This window comes from Ammospiza nelsoni, chromosome 11 (genome assembly GCF_027579445.1).
Source record: "Ammospiza nelsoni isolate bAmmNel1 chromosome 11, bAmmNel1.pri, whole genome shotgun sequence".
In the NCBI taxonomy this organism is placed as follows: Eukaryota; Metazoa; Chordata; class Aves; order Passeriformes; family Passerellidae; genus Ammospiza; species Ammospiza nelsoni.
Genome location: NC_080643.1, coordinates 15,539,398 through 15,556,621, shown reverse-complemented (window position 1 = coordinate 15,556,621; position 17,224 = coordinate 15,539,398). Strand labels below are relative to the sequence as shown.

The 17,224-nt window shown below is 40.5% G+C and overlaps 1 protein-coding gene across 1 annotated transcript; it reads left to right on the top strand.

Annotated features, from left to right (window-relative positions):
- The first annotated feature begins 813 nt into the window (after positions 1-813).
- Positions 814-13,508, top strand: RFT1 (RFT1 homolog). Its single transcript, XM_059480346.1, has 13 exons — positions 814-876; positions 989-1,074; positions 1,546-1,662; positions 3,233-3,422; positions 3,974-4,075; positions 4,829-4,963; positions 5,892-5,970; positions 6,229-6,279; positions 6,884-7,014; positions 7,862-8,006; positions 8,333-8,438; positions 9,430-9,679; positions 10,531-13,508. Exons 1-13 carry the CDS (start codon positions 814-816, stop codon positions 10,693-10,695), a joined length of 1,620 nt encoding a protein of 539 aa, XP_059336329.1. The 3' UTR covers positions 10,696-13,508.
- Positions 13,509-17,224: the final 3,716 nt, after the last annotated feature.

Here is a 17,224-nt window from a genome sequence, read left to right as displayed (position 1 = left end):
GTCCAAAGTCTTGCCTGTTTGGAAGGCTTCAATGCACGGTATTATAAAATCCAATCTGTTGCACTTAAATTGCATCTTGGTATTTGAAGGTGTGTTTGGGGTGGGCTTTATGTGGTGGGTTTTTTTGGGTTGGTTTTGTTGTTGTTTGGTTGGAGGTTTTTGTTTGGTTTTTTGGTTGTGTGTGTTGGGTTTTTGTTTTTCCTTTTTTTCCTGCATAGAACGAAGATCCCTTCCCCTTCCTGCAGTGAATGTTTTCCCTATGTTCTGGTTGTGTTTCTCCTTAGGTCAGAGAAGGCTGGTGGGTTTCCCTTAGTTTAGAAAGGGATTGGTGGAACTCGGAAGCTTTTCCAGCAATCTTTGGGAAGGAGCGCTTGTTGAATGTTACTCATCTCCTCCCGTGAGCCAGGCTGCAATTCTGGGCTGGCTTCGGAGGAACCGGGGCTGTAGCGCTGCGCCTCACGTTTGGCGGACTGAAGTTCATGGCCATTCGCCCTTAGTGGCGGACGCCACCCTCCGTGCCGTGTCCCCTCTCCCCTCAGTGTCCCGCTCTGTCGCCTGGTGTCCCCTCAGGGCAGGGCTGGGGCGGTGCTGCCGTGTTCCCTCAGTGCGGGGCGGCGTCGCTGTGTCCCCTCAGGGCTAGGCTGGGGCGCCGCCACCGTGATCCCTCAGAGCCGGGCGGTACCGCTGTGTCCCTCAGCGCCGGGCCGGGCGGTACCGCTGTGTCCCCTCAGCGCCGGGCCGGGCGGTACCGCCCCGCTGACGGGATCCGGCGCGACGGCGGCCGCGCCACTTCCTGGCGGCGGGAGCGGGGCGATGGCGGCGCAGGACGTGCTGGGCCAGACCGCCCGGCTGGCCTCTTCCAGCGCCCTGCTGCAGGTGCGGGGCCGCCCCTCCCTCCTTCCTCCTCATCCTCCTCCTCCTCCTCTTGCTGCTGCTGCTGCTGCTCGGCGGGGCGCCGCAGGTGCTTCCAGTGCGGCTTCTTTCACAGGTGCTGTTCCGGGTGCTCACCTTCGGGCTGAACGCCTTCACCCTCCGCTACCTGTCCCGGGAGCTCATCGGCGTGGTCAATGTCAGGTGAGGGGGATCAGGGGCACCCGGGAGGGCTGTGGGGCAGAGCTTGTGCTGGTCTGTGCCCTGACACTGGCGGTGCTGTGCAGTCTGCTCTTGGCCGTGTCACAGTGTTTGGTCATTTCATGCTTCCCCAGGTCTGTTTTGACCTGAAACACCGGTAGCACTGCCCTGGTTTTTGTGTTTAAACCGTCGGTTTGCTGAGGACAAACTAGATACAATGTGCTTTTCCTATAGGATATACTTTGTATCTTCACATTTGGTCTGTGGCGCGTATTCTTGCCGTTTGAACTGTCACACAAAATTACTGTCTCTCTGCTTTTAGGAGATGATAGTAATTTTAGCTCATATAAGCATATTTGCACACCTGTTGGAATTTGTGTGTAAAAACTGTGATGCTACTGCATGAGGGATTTACAATTCATAGAAAAGAAATAATTTTTTTTTTTTTTTTGGTCCTTTTCTCCCCCTTTTTAGGCTGACTCTGCTGTACTCCACAGTTGTCTTCCTCGCCAGGGAGGCATTTCGCAGAGCTTGTTTGAGTGGGAGTGCCAAGAGAAACTGGACCAAAACAATTAATCTCTTGTGGCTGACGTAAGATACCTTTAAAAGTTTACTTCCTGGAATTTCTCGTGTTTGTCTGGGAGCTCACAGAATGAGAGGAAGTGTTTATTTACTGAGGTAATTATTTCAGAAGCCTCAGTTATGTTTCTGATCTAGGACTGATATAGGAAGCTGCTCAAGTCTGGTGCTTTAGCATTTATGGACCTGATTTCTTGTTAGAGCACATGAGGAAGTTCATTGCCAAAAGTTCATTGCCATTTCTTCTGTTGCTTGAGTTTCATTTGGGCCAGAGCTATTGAAGGAAAACCCTGTTGCACAAATATGTAGCCCTTTGTTTTTTCTTCCTCTTCCTGCTCAGTTTTGTGATTTTATTACCTGATGTGCATTTGTGAACTTGCAACATAAATGTTTGGGTAGGAGAGATGCAAAAAGGTGGAAGAAAGAGTTGGAATTAACAACGAGGAGGAAGTAGGGTTGGCTCAGCTGTGCCACTGTTTATAGCAGAACAGCTTAAAAGTCCACAGGGCACTGCAGCAAGAAGTGACACATTGCAGTGTGATTAGGATAAAGTGGATTTTATGGCTTGTTTCTCCCTCCTGATTCCCGATTCTCTCTGCTGTCTCCTTCTGTCAGCTCTAGCTGCTGTGTAGCTCCAACTGGGCTGGGCTGGGAAGTAAATTTACCTGCCTGATATGGTTGAACACTATCTCTGCATGGTAAAATAGGATTTTCCCATTGGGGCACCTGACTTTCCCTGGAATTGCCCAGCTGTTAACTAATCTGGCCCAGGAGAATGAGGGGTTATGTGTGGTCATCTGCATCCAGGCATAAAGCAGAGGGATTGTCCCTGTCAGGGAGGGGTCTAATACTAATATTTAAAATGTGTTGTTTCTGTTCTCTAAGCTGTACTGTAGTCAGCTTTCTGCTGTGTGATAGCCTTACAAGCAAGCATTAAGTGACAGACATTACATTGACTGTGTGCATCTTTTTTGTTTTAAACTTTTCCTTGTAGAGAAGCATAACTTCAAATGAAGGTTACCTTCAGTGGAGCATCTGAATATGTCTTAGGAGCTTGATGTCAAATATCTTAGGGGTCTGATAGTGTGAGGGTCAAAGAGCTCTTGCTCCAATGATGTAAAACTTGATGGACTCTGCTAGAAGCTCTGTGTTTCTGAAGCAGTGTCAGCAGAACAGGATGTGCAGGCTGATGTGGGATCAGAATTGTTTGGTCCTAAGGCACAAAAATGTAGATATTTGACCTTAGGATCTGGAGTAGAAAATGGACAACTAAGAAAAATGTTTTCTGTGTCTTGCAAAGTGCCTTAAAGCGTGTTCATTACAAAGGAAAATATTAATTCTTGGTATACTGACTATGAGAATTAATTCCTCAGGGCCTTTTTTGTATAATGATTGTGGCCATGTGTGATATTGTAATCTAATTTTCTTTTTTTCTCCCTTGTTTTGTTTTTATTTGGTTTTTTGTTTTGTTTTTTTTTTGTTTTTTTTCTTTTGGTTTTTGTTTTGTTTGTTGCTCCTTTGTTTTTTTTTGTTTCTGCTGAAGTTACATTTCCATTAATTAGTTTTTATGTTAACTTTTTAGAGTCCCTCTTGGTGTCTTTTGGTCTCTTATCTTGGGCTTAGTCTGGCTACACTTGCTTGAAGTACCCGACCCTTCTGTGGTTCCTCACTATCAGGCTGGTGTAGTGGCATTTGGTCTTTCTGCCATTATTGAACTCCTGGGAGAGCCACTCTGGGTTTTAGCACAAGCTCATTTGTTTGTGAGACTTAAGGTTAGTAAAGTCCGTGAGGTGTGTGGATGTGGGGGGAATCTTTGTTGAAATTACTGACTTAGACCTTTGTATATTCAAGCATCTAAAAACCCCTGTGAGTGCTGTTTAGCACTGCATGGCCTGGTTTGTAACATACCCAGCTGTTTGTACCCATTAAAGCAAGCAAGTTGGTTTATTTAGACATTATTACCTTCAAGATCCTTAAATCCTGAAACATAGGTTTTGATTGGAGGGAGAGACACACTGCTTCCACAATTCTACATGAAATATTGAGACTATGAGAGTCTCAAGCAAAATTTTCTCCCTTGTGTCCCATACAAAGGACTGGCAAAATACAATGGAGGAACTGTGAAATGCTAGAATAGAAAACTTAGAGAGCAATGGCAATCTAAGCTGGCCAGCTCAGCAGAAAGGAACTGCCATAAAGTCACACTGACTTTGAACATCTTACATTTCTACATCAATTCTCTGTGTTAAACATATATATTTAAGCTTGTGTATGTGGTTAGGTTGCCAGAAAATAACCCTTCTCTGTTTTGTGTTTCCTAAAGGTAATTGCTGAAAGCCTTTCAGTAGTGTCAAAATGCATTTTGACAGTTACTTTAGTAATCCTTTATCCTCAATGGGGCCTTTACATTTTTTCCTTGGCTCAGGTAAGTTCCCTTTGTTCTCTCTCAGCTGAATTTTAATTTTCCTTTGACATTTAGCCTGCTGACGAACTTTGGGGAGCTGAGAGAAAAAGCTCCTGGGAGGTTTAAGATTTAGAATTTATATTTGGTATTTTCCTGACACTCATTATTGGCTTGGTGCTTTGACATTGAGTTAAAGGGAGGTAGAAGGAAGCACCTTCCCTCTGTGAAGGCACATCTTGCAAATAAGGTTGTGTTATTCTAATCACACAGAACTTTATCAGCCTGTACCACCAGCCTGCATAACCTTATCAGAAAGTGCTAATCAAGTGCAGTTAATTCAGGTTAAAACTTTTTCTTGATGACAATGAAGGAGGGATAATTTTTTTCCTTCAGTTCTTGCCCTGGCTGTTGTAGATCACTTGTAATTGATGGAAATTGGAAATGTTCTATGAAATAAGAGGTGTAGGCAGTAGCTGTTCTGTCAGCTTGATTTTTGATTGAGTAATTGCTTTATAATTGGACCTTCAACATTCTATAAATGATGAATAAAGCATGAAAATTAGCAAAGATCTATGATAACCTACAGGTTAAAAAAAGATAAAAGGATCAACACCATTCTTAAGAACTGTTCAAATTCTTACCTAGTTTTAATATTTGGTAGCATAAAAACTACTTACATTTTCTTCTCACTGTATTTTCACCTGGTATATAAATCTGCATTTCTAAGTTAATTTTGTTTCACTGTTTTTCTTCTCTCCTTCCTGATCTTCCCAGCTTTTATATGTCAGTGTTCTGGTAATGTGCTATGTAATTTATTTTGTGATGTTTCTGGGATCTCCTGAAGCCACAAAGAAGTCATTTCCAGTTTCTAGAGTGAAAGCTCTATTACCTAGCTTTGTGGAGGATGAGGTAAGTTGTGCAAGTTATTTCTTGATTTTCTTCTTAAAATCTCACATGAGGGCACTTTGAGTGTTGCTTTTAGCCTGGGGAGTTAATTGAGTGGTTTTGGGGTTATTTTTGCACTATAGAAGATATGATAGATTAAGTAAAAAATATTGCATAGAAATTGTGTTTCAAGTTTGTATTAGTAAAATTCTTGTCAGAAAAAAATCATTAAACTTGAACTCTGTGGTTTGGGGTTTGTTGTTGCTGACATGATTTGTGCAAAATGTTAGTAGATATTAACTGCAGATAGACCCTCTGCACTGTGCAGGGGAATGATCACTGGATCATAACTATCACTGGATCTGAGGCAGAAAACAAACCAGAACCATGTAACAGTGGATTCTTTGGTACTTTGATCTCTGCACAAAATAACCATGGTGTTCCACAGCGTCCTAGAGACACTCAAATGCCACTCAAACAAAAATGAAGCCAAGAAAGAAATTAAAAGAGTCATTGGGGAAGACAACATTCTGGATAAAATTTACAGATTGAAAATGTAAAGGTGGTTCTTGGTTGCAAGTCTTATAAGGACAAGAAGAGCAGTAAATAATTAATATATCCAGTGAGGGTGGAAGTTATATTGGCACCTTAAACACCCTGGATATTTTTTTTCCTAACTCTAACCTTGATTGGTATTTTCTGTGGATTGCTCTTATGGGTACTTTGTCTGCAGCAGCAGCACTTTTCAACAAGGGAATCAGTTTTTGCCGGATCAGTGATGCTGGTGCTTGAATTCAGCAATACTTCACATTAGTGGTTAACAACTGTGGCATTGTGGTTTCCTCAGCACTGCAGTTAGAGCTACCCTGCAGTGTTGCAGTGCCTGACTGTTGTCTATTTCCACTCTGTAATGTCAACCACGTTTGTTACATTTCAGTTTTCTTTTTTGCAGACCTTTGTGAACTGGAAGGAAGCACGCCTGACTTGGAGTTTCTTCAAACAATCCTTCTTGAAACAGATTTTGACAGAGGGTGAGGCTTGACATAGAAGTGTGAGAGAAGAGGGCTCATGAAAACTATTTGCAAAATTGACTTAAAGTTTCAGAAAGCTTGGGTGGGTGGAGATGAGGCACATGAATGCCAACCTGAATGGAGTTTTTGAAGGTTTTCAGAACTAGGTGCTGTTCCATTTGACTTTGTCTCTTGAATACTTGATATTGGAAGTGCCTGAGCAAGTTATTGGGAAGGATTTAGGGGCTTGTTCTAAAGTTCTTTATTTTGAACTTACAGGTGAAAGATATGTGATGACTTTTTTGAACGTGTTAAATTTTGGAGATCAGGGTAAGTGTGATGGTGTTGTGGAATGGTGACAGAGTTTTCTTAGTCACTGCTTTTCATGTGGTTCTGAAAATGACTTAAAGTGTTTGAAGATAGCTTGAAAATCTGAGAATGTTTCAAAGCCTTTGAGCTGCATTTCAGGGAATAATTAATATAAACTTTAAGATAATAGAATTATAGAGTAGCCTGGGTCAGAAACAACCTTCAAGATTATGTAGTTCCAGCCCCCCTGCCATGGATGTTCACGAGATGTTTATCTTTCTCTTTTCCTGTATCAGTAAATCCTTACATTCCTGTTCTTATTCAGTGAACGATATCAGGGTCCTCTAAATTGCTCTACAGCAAGAATTTGAAGTGTGGTTTGGTGGTGTTCTAGATTCACTTCTGTCTAGTTGGTGCTTTTGTCTTACTTTTGCCATGAGCAAACCTTAAGCAATTTTAAGCTGTAGTTGCTTGACTGTCAGAATTTTTAGAGAATACTGTTTCCATGTTGCACAAATACCACTTTTTTTCTCTTTTTTTGGAGATGTTAAATTAGAATTCATGTTATTACAGACTTGGAATTAAAATATATCTAAAACTCTGAGATTGCTTTTTTTTTTTTAAGGTGTCTATGATATTGTGAATAACCTTGGTTCACTGGTGGCCAGGTTTATCTTTTTGCCAATTGAGGAAAGCTTTTATGTATTTTTTGCTAAAGTGTTGGAAAGAGGGAAGACTGTAAAGGATCAGAAGCAGGTATGTTTATTTGGATTAGTTACATGTCAAGTGCTTGATTTTTGTTACAGATAAATTGCATCAGAGAAGGATGACAGAAATGTGTGTTTAAATTTGATTGTTGAGGCTGTTAAAATTGAAAAGTGGAGAATAAAAATGTTGAGTCAGACTGGACCAAAATGAAAAGTGAATAGGTTAAAAGCTAATGAAATAGAAATGAAAATATGCAGTAGCATTGTGCTGCCTTGCATCAATAAAGGTAACCTCAGCTGCTCCAAACAGTGTGATGGAAAGCCTACTCTACTGTGTATTTCCAAATACAGCAAGCCATTATTTAAATCATGAAATCTATTAAATAAATTCTATCTGGAAGTACTTTATTTACTTAAACATATCAATAGCTGTTAAATAATGTTTCTGAAGAGTGCAGCTTTGGGAAAAAAAAGAATTGGATTTTTCTTGTGTGTTTGGGTTATATGAGGAGGATTAATGAGTAAGAGCTTTGTTCCACAGAGTAATATTCTTGATCACTCATGAGGGTCAGCCTGTAGCAGTCCTGCTAATTGCACATCAGCACACAATTAAATCTTGTGCTTCAGGTTCATGGGGGGCTAAGGGAGGTGTCTGTGTGTATATTTGATATAAAACCTACCTGGTGTGTAGAACTGAAAAAAAGGTGGAATAATAAATCTGTAAAAAGCACTACCAAGTTAAGAGCATGTGTGTGGATAATTAAATAACAAAGGATAAGTTTCACACCTTTTTACATGATGCAAACTGATTTGTTTCTCTGAAGGAGCATTTCTGAACAAGAGTGGTGATTATTACATTGATTTTGGTTCATGTGATTTGCTGTGTTTTTTTTCAGGATGATGTTGCTATGGCTGCAAATGTATTGGAATTGCTGCTGAAACTTGTGCTCCTGATTGGCCTCACCATCACTGTTTTTGGCTATGCCTATTCTCAGCTGGCTCTGGATATTTATGGGGGCTCAATGCTCAGTTCTGGAACAGGTAAAGATTTATAGACCTGCAAAAAATCACCACTCTTTAGAAAAACAAAACCCTACAGCTATTATGAATCTTTTATAAATCAGCAGTTTAGTTTTTTTCCTTTGAAACTGCTATTGAAATCTGTGATTTAGCTCATCAGAATCCTTTGTGTTACTTATTTGTGTTCTTGTCAAGAAATCTAGACATGGAACTTGCTCAAATGAACTTATGTTTCCATTATTAATATTAACATTGCAAATTCTATCTCTTAGCATCACTGCCTGTAAAAACAAAGTGCTTTGATAAAAGAAATCATTAACTATTTCTCTTTCTAATGTGTTTTTTAGGTCCAGATCTCCTGCGGTGTTACTCGTTGTATGTCCTGTTTCTTGCTGTCAATGGGGTAACAGAATGTTTTACATTTGCCTTAATGTGCAAAGAGGAAGTGGACAGGTAGGAAACAGTGTCTCCAAAATGTTCCTGTGAATTTATTTGTGCTGACCTTAAAAAGGACCTGGTGCTTTTGCACAAAATAATATCCTGCCCCATAGAAAAGCAACTCCTTGCTAGGCTGTGTCCATTTAGATTTAGATGTAGGTTTAGCAAAAGTTGAAAAGTTTGGATAAAAAAGGTCAGAAACTAAGAAATAAAAATTGTTAATTTAGCTTTAGGCACATCACTAACTGGCAAAGGAATTTAAATGTGTGTTTTCTGCACAGATGAGCTCAAAGTTATACTTTTTAAGACAAATACTTGACTCATTAAAAGTTTGCAACTTTCGACATTTTTCATGTACAGGTACTGGACATACACTTAGGAATGATCCAAGCTGTGGGTGTGAATCCAGGGGTTTACAGCTTTGTAGGAGGTTGGACTAGGTGACCTCTGAGAGCCCTTCCAGCCTGAATTATTTCCTGGCTCTGTGTTTAGACTGTCCCTAATGTGGCTCTTTCAAATTAATTTCTTTTTCACAATCAAAATGGGAGCTTTTTTGACTCAGTAAGGACTGCTTTCACCACCCCTTTAAAATGTGCACTCATTTTCCAAGTCACTGTTTATAACAGAAATGAAATAAAGTGTTGATTTGTTCTTGAGCATTCATTTTCTTTAATATATTCCTAACATAAAATAGCAAAAAGTGCACAAGTTTTTACATTACTAATAATTGTTATTAAATTTGATTTTCTGCAATGAGTGCACAACTGATTAGTGTAATAGAATTTCATTCACATAATGTAGTTCTTGGTTAATTTTGGTTGATGTATTTTCTATTCTTTTAAATGATTTTTTTTATCCTCTCATTTCTCAAGTTTATTTTCACTAGAAGATGGTAAGAGAAATTCTGTTACTGATGTTAGAAAGTAAAAGATCATTAGTAAATGAGTGCTGGAACTGCATGCATTGTCAAATTATTTCTTCTTTTTGCTTTTTTTTTTTTTTCTAGGTACAATTTTGTTATGCTGGCCTTGTCTTTCATATTTCTGTGCATCTCTTATTTCCTGACCCACTGGTATGGCAGTGTGGGCTTTATCCTTGCCAACTGCTTCAACATGGGCATCAGAATAGCTCACAGCACCCACTACATCCATCACTACTTCAGAGAGAGCAGCCACAGACCCCTCTCAGGCCTGCTGCCCTCCCCAGCCCTGCTGCTGGTTTACACCCTCAGTGCTGGGGTCACTGCTTTCTCAGAGGTGAGCTCCTTCCTCCCTGCTCTCACTGACCATGCTGCTGGCAGGTGCCTTTTGTGCCCACAAAAAGGGGTGTGCCATCAGGAAAAGAGGCTTTTGAGGGTAGGATGGGAGATTTGCATTACAGAAAGGCAGGATATATTGTTAAGAGATTTTTTGTATTAATGTTTTTCTGCCACCTGTACAAGGTGGATCTGAAAAGTAAAATAAAATTTAACACATTTCTGCTGTGTGTAGTTCTTACTTATTACTAATGGAAATTTTGCAGTGGCACCAAGAAATTGGCATTAAAAATTCTGTAATAAAAACAAGTAATAACCAAAGCTAGAAGAAAACCAAAAATTGCTAAGAGCACATTTAACACGTTTATTCAGTACAAGATGCTAATTGTGCAGGCTGATTATTAAGGGGATTGGAGCTTTTCAATGTACAAAAATTTGACAGCTTGAAAATCCATTATGCCTGAGAAAGGAGAATTTTATATTTTGGAGTGGGAGATTTCCAGTTTTGTTAGAAAATATCCTGATATGTTGCTGTTCAGTAGCAGACTTGCCTGATAGCACCAGCAGGGTGTTATGTCATTGCAGTTAACACATTTTGCATGCCAGATAACAGCAGCTTCCTCATTTAGCAGATATCTACTGAATGGTTCTTTTTTGCTGAACTTAAGAAAGCAAATGTTGTGACTCCTGAAGGTGATTTATTGTAGGGTCAGTGCACGTGCACAGCCGCGCTTGGCTTGATGGTGACGTTGTCGTGTTGGACAGAGGTGTTGGACCTCATTTCTTGTTGTGACAGTAAATGCACTTTGTGCTGACTGGTTTTCCTGCCATGCCTTGTTTTCTCTGTTGTAGGTGTGGTTCTGCTGTGACAAGGGCTGGATGGCCAGGCTGATCCACATCAGCACGGGTGCCCTGTGCCTTGCAGGCACCCTGGTGACGATGTTCTGCACAGAGACCAAGCTCATCCACTTTGTCAGGAGCCAGTTCCTCTCCCGCTATCTGAAGAAAGGAACATGACCTGCTCCTGTGCAGAACAGTTCTTGTATGTGCTTGCAGTAAAGGGCTGTGTTTTTTTCCATGAGATCTGTATGGAAAAAAGGTTTCCACATATATTTGGAAGCATTGATAAGGGAGTGGCAATGTTGACAACTGCCACTGCATGAATATTATTTTGTCTTCTGAACTGGTCAGTACAGCAAAAGAGAGGTGAATAATTTTCTCTTTGTGGATCATTCTTGTCTAAGCTTTTCTTCAAGCAGCCTCTGAAGACCTCAGCTGACCCCCTGACACCACCTGGTTGACAGACTGTGTGTAGAGGGCTCCCCTTCCTGCCACTGGGCAGTGTGGGAAGGCCTGATGTGGTTTAGAGGGCTCTTATTTGGCATGGGTGCTGCTTAAGTAGGGAGATGGTCAGGGGAAAAAACCTCCAACCAACCAATGAATGCCATAAAACAACAGCAGTGTGAGTGTTGTGGAGCAGAACACAGTGTGGTGCAGGGGGATTGAGCTGTCACTGTTTGAAGTGCAGAGTGGGGAACAGAAGGTCCTGGCATTTACAAGTAAATTAATGGAATACACAGCGTGTGTCCCTGCTGGCTCTGTGAGATTATTTCATTCAGCAGATCCTTCATGTCTGAGGGCATTGATTAACTTGTCAGAAATACCCTGAAGCCTTAGCTGGAAGAGGTTTTGGGCATTGTCTGCAGAAGGTGTTGAGTACAATCACTGATGGTGCAGTTCATAAGGTTACTCATAAAACTTTGTACTTTCATTCCATTGTTTTTGGGTTTGTCTGAGATTTTAAACACCAGCATGAACAAATTTATCTCAATAAAAATTATTTTGTCTGTACAACTGAATGTTAAATATATTTAATAAGATTTTTTACAAGGAATTATGCATATCAAAGATGTCTTCATTGAATAGTAAATACTTCCTTTTGTTCCAATGTTTTCATCATATTTTGTTTCTTTACTTGTTCTATCTCAACCTCTGTATTGCTTTTTTTTAATTGATGAAAATTTGACATTCAGAAGTTCTAAAATTCCATGTAAGGCTGCTGGTTTAGGTGTACTGATGGCATATTGTATTGCTGGTCTAAGGTCTGAACTGGGCAGTTTCAGAAGGTACAAGTGGCAGGTTTATAATCATCAATGTTCCCTTTGCAGTTTTTGGATGGACCAAAAAATGTCAAGGTATGAAAAATGTGTGCTCAGACTTGTGCAGTTGAAAGCTTTTAGTTTAATTATGTAGCAGCTCTGCAGATCCTCAGACTGCTTAAAAAAAACCCTCACTGCAATGGCACTGTGGAGTTCATTCTGGTGACCTTAATGCCCAGGCTGAAATCTTTCTAGTGTCAGCTTGTAGTTAGAAATATTTTCTAAACTCTGGTGATTCCCATTTGGAAAGCATTGCCAAAGATGCTTTCCATGAGAATTTGGTGATTGAAAAATGATCATAGAGGAGCCAAAATGTGACAGTGAAGGGCAGGAAGTGGCCTTGCACAGCCAAGGGCAGTTGTCTCCATTGCCTGGAAGGAGTAGATGCAGTCTTGCTGATTCTTCTTACAGTGTTTTGAAATCTGTGAAAATGAAACAAACTACATTATTCTGTCCTCTTAATTGAATTCAGTAGTTCTTTGCCTTTTACATTTTTCTCTTCTGAATGGTCCTACACCTTTTTTTCCTTTTTTCTGTCTTGTGTGGAGTTAGTTATGGAGTACAATTTCAAATATTGCAGAGAGTTGAAACTTCTTTATTGTGAATGGTCAATGCTTGCAACGGTTGCTTCTCCTTTACTTGTTGGTAGTAAAAAAATCAAGACAATTGAAGCTATGGACTGTATTTCAAGGTCTTTTTCTGTATGCCTTTGGGATCCTACTGTGGTAATATCTCAATCTGTACAGTGAATTTTTATAACTCCTTGGAATGAGAAATTTTGTACAGCCCTGCACCTAAAGTGCTTTGGGGATGGAAGAACTTCTCATACCAAATTGAAGCCTAAAGTCATTCTGCCTTGTCTGCTCTTCCAGCCCCAGCTGTACACTGATATTACGTCTGCTTGTAATCTCATAAGTAGGGTAGTGTGAGGAGTTCTTCTTCAGTGATGTGACCTGTGTAGTCTCATAAGTATTATTTAATATAAATGAATTATTTAATATAATATGAACTAATTTAAAGACAAGTTACATTTTTATACCACTCTGTGTTATTTCATATTGGAAATATGATTTTTCTTATTTCATATTGGCAAAAATCACATATCAAATGCTATTTGATTTCTATGAATCAGGAAGACATTTAAGGTGACTTAATGATTGCTTATTAGCAAATTAAGGACACATTCCTCATTTAAACATCATCTGCAGGCAGCTCAGTGATGGTTGACTGGTGTTTGTGATACTGGATGTTTGATTTTTAATGTTTTATGTGGAGAAAACTGCAAGGACAGACAGGAAGTACGGACCTATGGAACTCTGCTGATTTCTTATTTATCAGTGGGATCCTTAATGTCAGAGCTGTTAATTGCTTTATTGCTAAAGCAGCAAACTCTCAAACTCAGGGACAAAGTTGAGATTGAACTTGACCACGTTTCCCTTTTGTTTTAGCCCCATTCATCAGTCAAACCACAACTGTCTAAAGTGTCTTGAAGCTGTTTTGCAGTGTTTTGAAATCTTTTAGTTTCAGCCAAAGGGGAATGAAACATTTTCTTTGGTGGAAAAGATTATGATTTCATGCTTTGTGGTGCATTTTTCTTATTTGTTGGATGAATGATTTTCAAGGTAACACTAAATAAAGTTTATTTCCTTTATATTTTGTTTTTGTCTTCCACTTGATGATTATTGGAGTTTATTTGTATCGTTGATGCAGGTGATACTTGAATTTGGTTGGATTTTCTAGGATATTTGATGTGTAAATTCAATTATCAACATACACATCATTTCCTAACACAGATAAAATTTATAGTTTTGTGAGAAGTGGCATCATTATAGTAAATTTTTCCCTCTTTGTTTCTGTCAAATTGTTTGTATGAATTGGAATGGCCAAGTTCCTTTGTTTGCTTTTACAATGCATTGTGATAAAAACTGATTCAGTGGCCAGGAATAAATCTGATATTTAATGAAATTTTTTAGCTGAATTAGTTTGTGAATGGCAATGCTGCTATTGGGAACTAACCAATTAACCAGTTGTTCAACTGTTTGATTTTTCCCTAGTGCTGTAAATATTTTATTTATAAAAAAGTAAGCAAGGAGGAGCCACTTTTTAGGCAAAGAAATGAGGATTTGAAGCTTTGCCTAAATGGTTAATCTCCTTTATCAGGCACAAAAGATAATAGATAAAAGTTGGAATGTTGACCACAAGTGAGCACCCATAAAGGGTATCGGCTTCTTAGTTCATGTGAAGGATTGTGAGTGCCTTGAGGTCAGTCCTATAGTTCCTTGGATCTGAACAGATCTTTAAAATTCTTTTTGTGGAATTCCTATTGCTGTCTGAACATCATACTTTTTTTTTTTTTTTTTTTTTTTTTTTTTTTTGTGGTTTAATTACCTGATTTTAAATATAATGCCAAAGAGAGGAGATCTGAGGATTTTTGAACCATATCAGTGCTTCAAGAGCTGTGCTGAGCTGTAACGGTTTTGTTCAGCACAAAATGCACAACTCATCTGCATTCTGAGGCTGCTGTGGAAATGGAGCTGGTTTTCAGTACAAGCTGAAATGAAGTTTGGAGCTGTGCACATGTGATGTACAGCTGGGCCCTGGAAACAGCAGGGCCTGCTCAAAAGTGTGAGCAGCTGGGGATCTAAAGGAAACTGATAGGAAGTGCTTATCTCTGCTTCACATTGGATTGCTTCCACGGAAAGATGTGTGTTCTCTGCAGTTTCTGGACTGAGCTGTGCTTCATGCACTGCCTTGCTGGATCTGGGAGGAGGAGTGACCCCTTTTCAGTGGGGTGTCTGTCACTGCACACCCCTGTAGGGAGCTCTCTTTGTGGGATGCGGTGAGTGTGTGCCCCCCGTGCAGCTAAGGCAGGATTTTCTGGGAACTGTGGAGAAAGGTGAAACACCTCTGGGTTTTCCTTTGTCTGACTTCCTGGTTGGATGTGGTAAGTGAGCCTCTGGCAAGGTTTTGTGAATCACGGATAATGTGTTGGCAAGATTTCTCTCCAAAGTTCTGTGCCATCCCACTGAACTGAGAAAGTGGCAAGAACATAACCAAGAGGGGAGATGTTTTATATCAGTGGCCCACTTAAAAAGACTGAAGTCATTAAAGCTGTGCCAAGAAGAAAAACACCCAACAGAGATAGCAGTCCTTAAAGACACATCAGGTGTATGAGTAGTTCTAATCCAGAAGTAAACAAGAATCATGTTTTGTTTTTTGTGATACACTTTATCTCCAAAAAAGGAACAACATAACAGAGCTTGGGAGAAGACTGCAAGGTTTAGCTCCTGACATTCTCAAATGCTGGAATATTCCAGGCTTACATAGTGGCTCCCCTAGGGAGAGGAGTAGGAAAGTTCTGAAGGGATGTGCCTGTGTCTCAGAGAGCAACTGAGGCACAGCCATGCACTGTCTGTGAGAAAATGCCTTGTCATCACTTGGGAATCTCTTAAACTCTTTTTTTGTTTGTTTGTTTGTTTTGATTGCTGTTTGATTCATTTGTTGACATGCCATTCATAACCAGCTCCTATATGTAGATATGTCCCTTTTTTGCTGTAAAATGTCAGCCTAGCCACTCATTGCAAAAATCACAAGAGCCCTGCCCTGAGCTGGCTTGAGGAAGATGTTGGTCAGCTTGCTGAAGGTTGTGTTTGCCAGCCCTGACAGCATGGAGTGAGGAGAGAGCAAATGAGACTTGCACAGAAAAATTTAATTGTGGTTTCTTTTTTGCTCTGGATGCTTGACTTGGCAGTGCTGTTTTCTTAATGGAAGGGGTTTTTGGGAGTAATTTTATAGAGCAAGTGCCATAAAGTGCACTCATATGCCTTCTCTTATCTGTGTAATGATTTTTAGCAGTCTCTCAGAGTGGGTGAGGAGATGTTATGGGTTGAGGAAAGGGAAGCATGCTGAGTACAGTACATGTGCAAGGAACAGAGTGTCCCTCTGGGGAGGGGCCTTTAGTCTGAGAGTTACTTCCCTCTCTGAATGCATTTCTGTCACTGCAGATAAAACTTTTAAATGTGTCTCTGCTGAAGTGCTTCTCTAGGCAATCAGGAGAACGTGTTGGGAAGAATCAGAGTATGCCCATGAAACCTTGCTGGTCAAGTAGGGTTTATTGATGCATTGAGAATACAGTGTGTGATTATATTTAACTCTCACTAATAATCCTTCCATTTGAGATTGACTGGGTATTAACCTGTGGAAGTGGTGGGGTTTTTTCTGTGGTTCTTTCAGAATTGCACTGATCAGTTCTAGTATATTTTTCTTCTCCCTCAGATGGCTTTTTTACACAGCAGCTTCACACACATTCATCTGGGAGCTCTGCAGAAGCACAGGATGAGGACTGGGGAAGTGCTGGATCATCACTCCGATCCTGCTCAGCAGTCAGGCTGGAGGAGGGCTGAGCAGAACCTCCCCTGATCAACAGGGGTAAGTGTCAGGACTCATGGCCTGAGTCTGGGCTGCACAGCTGGGAGCACCTGGCCTCAGATTCCTAAGGAAAAGTTGGGAGAGCTGTAGAAAACATCTGTAATAAAGCTGGGAGGGTAAACCAACTAGGATTGTTTCCATGAGACAGCAGCTGCAGGATTCAGGATGGAAACCACCTCCAAGTATACATTCCTGACTGTAAATACAGAGTTGGAAGGTGGCAGCTTTTCTGCTAAACCATCTGGTAGAGATGCTCTAAGTCCTGTATGTGTGCTATGCTTCACAGCTCTCCAAGTTTCAGTGGTTTTGTGCATCCAAACCAATACAAGAGTTATCTTTTTGGAGATGAATATATCACAGAACCATAGAATAGTTTGGGTTGGGAGGGACCATTAAAGATCATCTAGTCCAGTGTTCTTGCCATGAGCAGGGACATCATATCCTGCTTGTGGATTCTATTTGCAGTTGGCCAAAGTTGCCTGAATGAAACAGAGGAAGAATTGCAAAATTGTGGAGTGCAGGTGAACCAAGTCTTTTGATGTGAAAGCCACAAGTGAAGCACAAAAGCAGAATAAAAGCAGAAACTGAAAACAAACACATAATATTCAGGGTTGGTAACTGGGCATTCAAGGTACTCAGTATTCTGCTGGGCTGACTGCTCACCAGGTGAGGTGAAAAGGGAAGGATTTCTCCCTATCCAGAGGAAAATGTAGTGTTGTAGGTCACCTGAAAGATATTCTGGTGTGGGAGCAGGAAGATTTCATGGCTGAAGATGCATTGACAAAGGCTGAAAAGGCATTTGCAGTCTGCCTGGGGAGCAGTACATCTAAGGCAACGTTAAGGTTGCTGCAGGATGGGCCTTGAGGTGAGCTGCAACCAATTTGACTTAATCTATAACAGTTAGGAAAAGGAAAATTAGTCTCTGTAGGGTAAGAAAAGGTGGACTTGAAAGCAGAGGT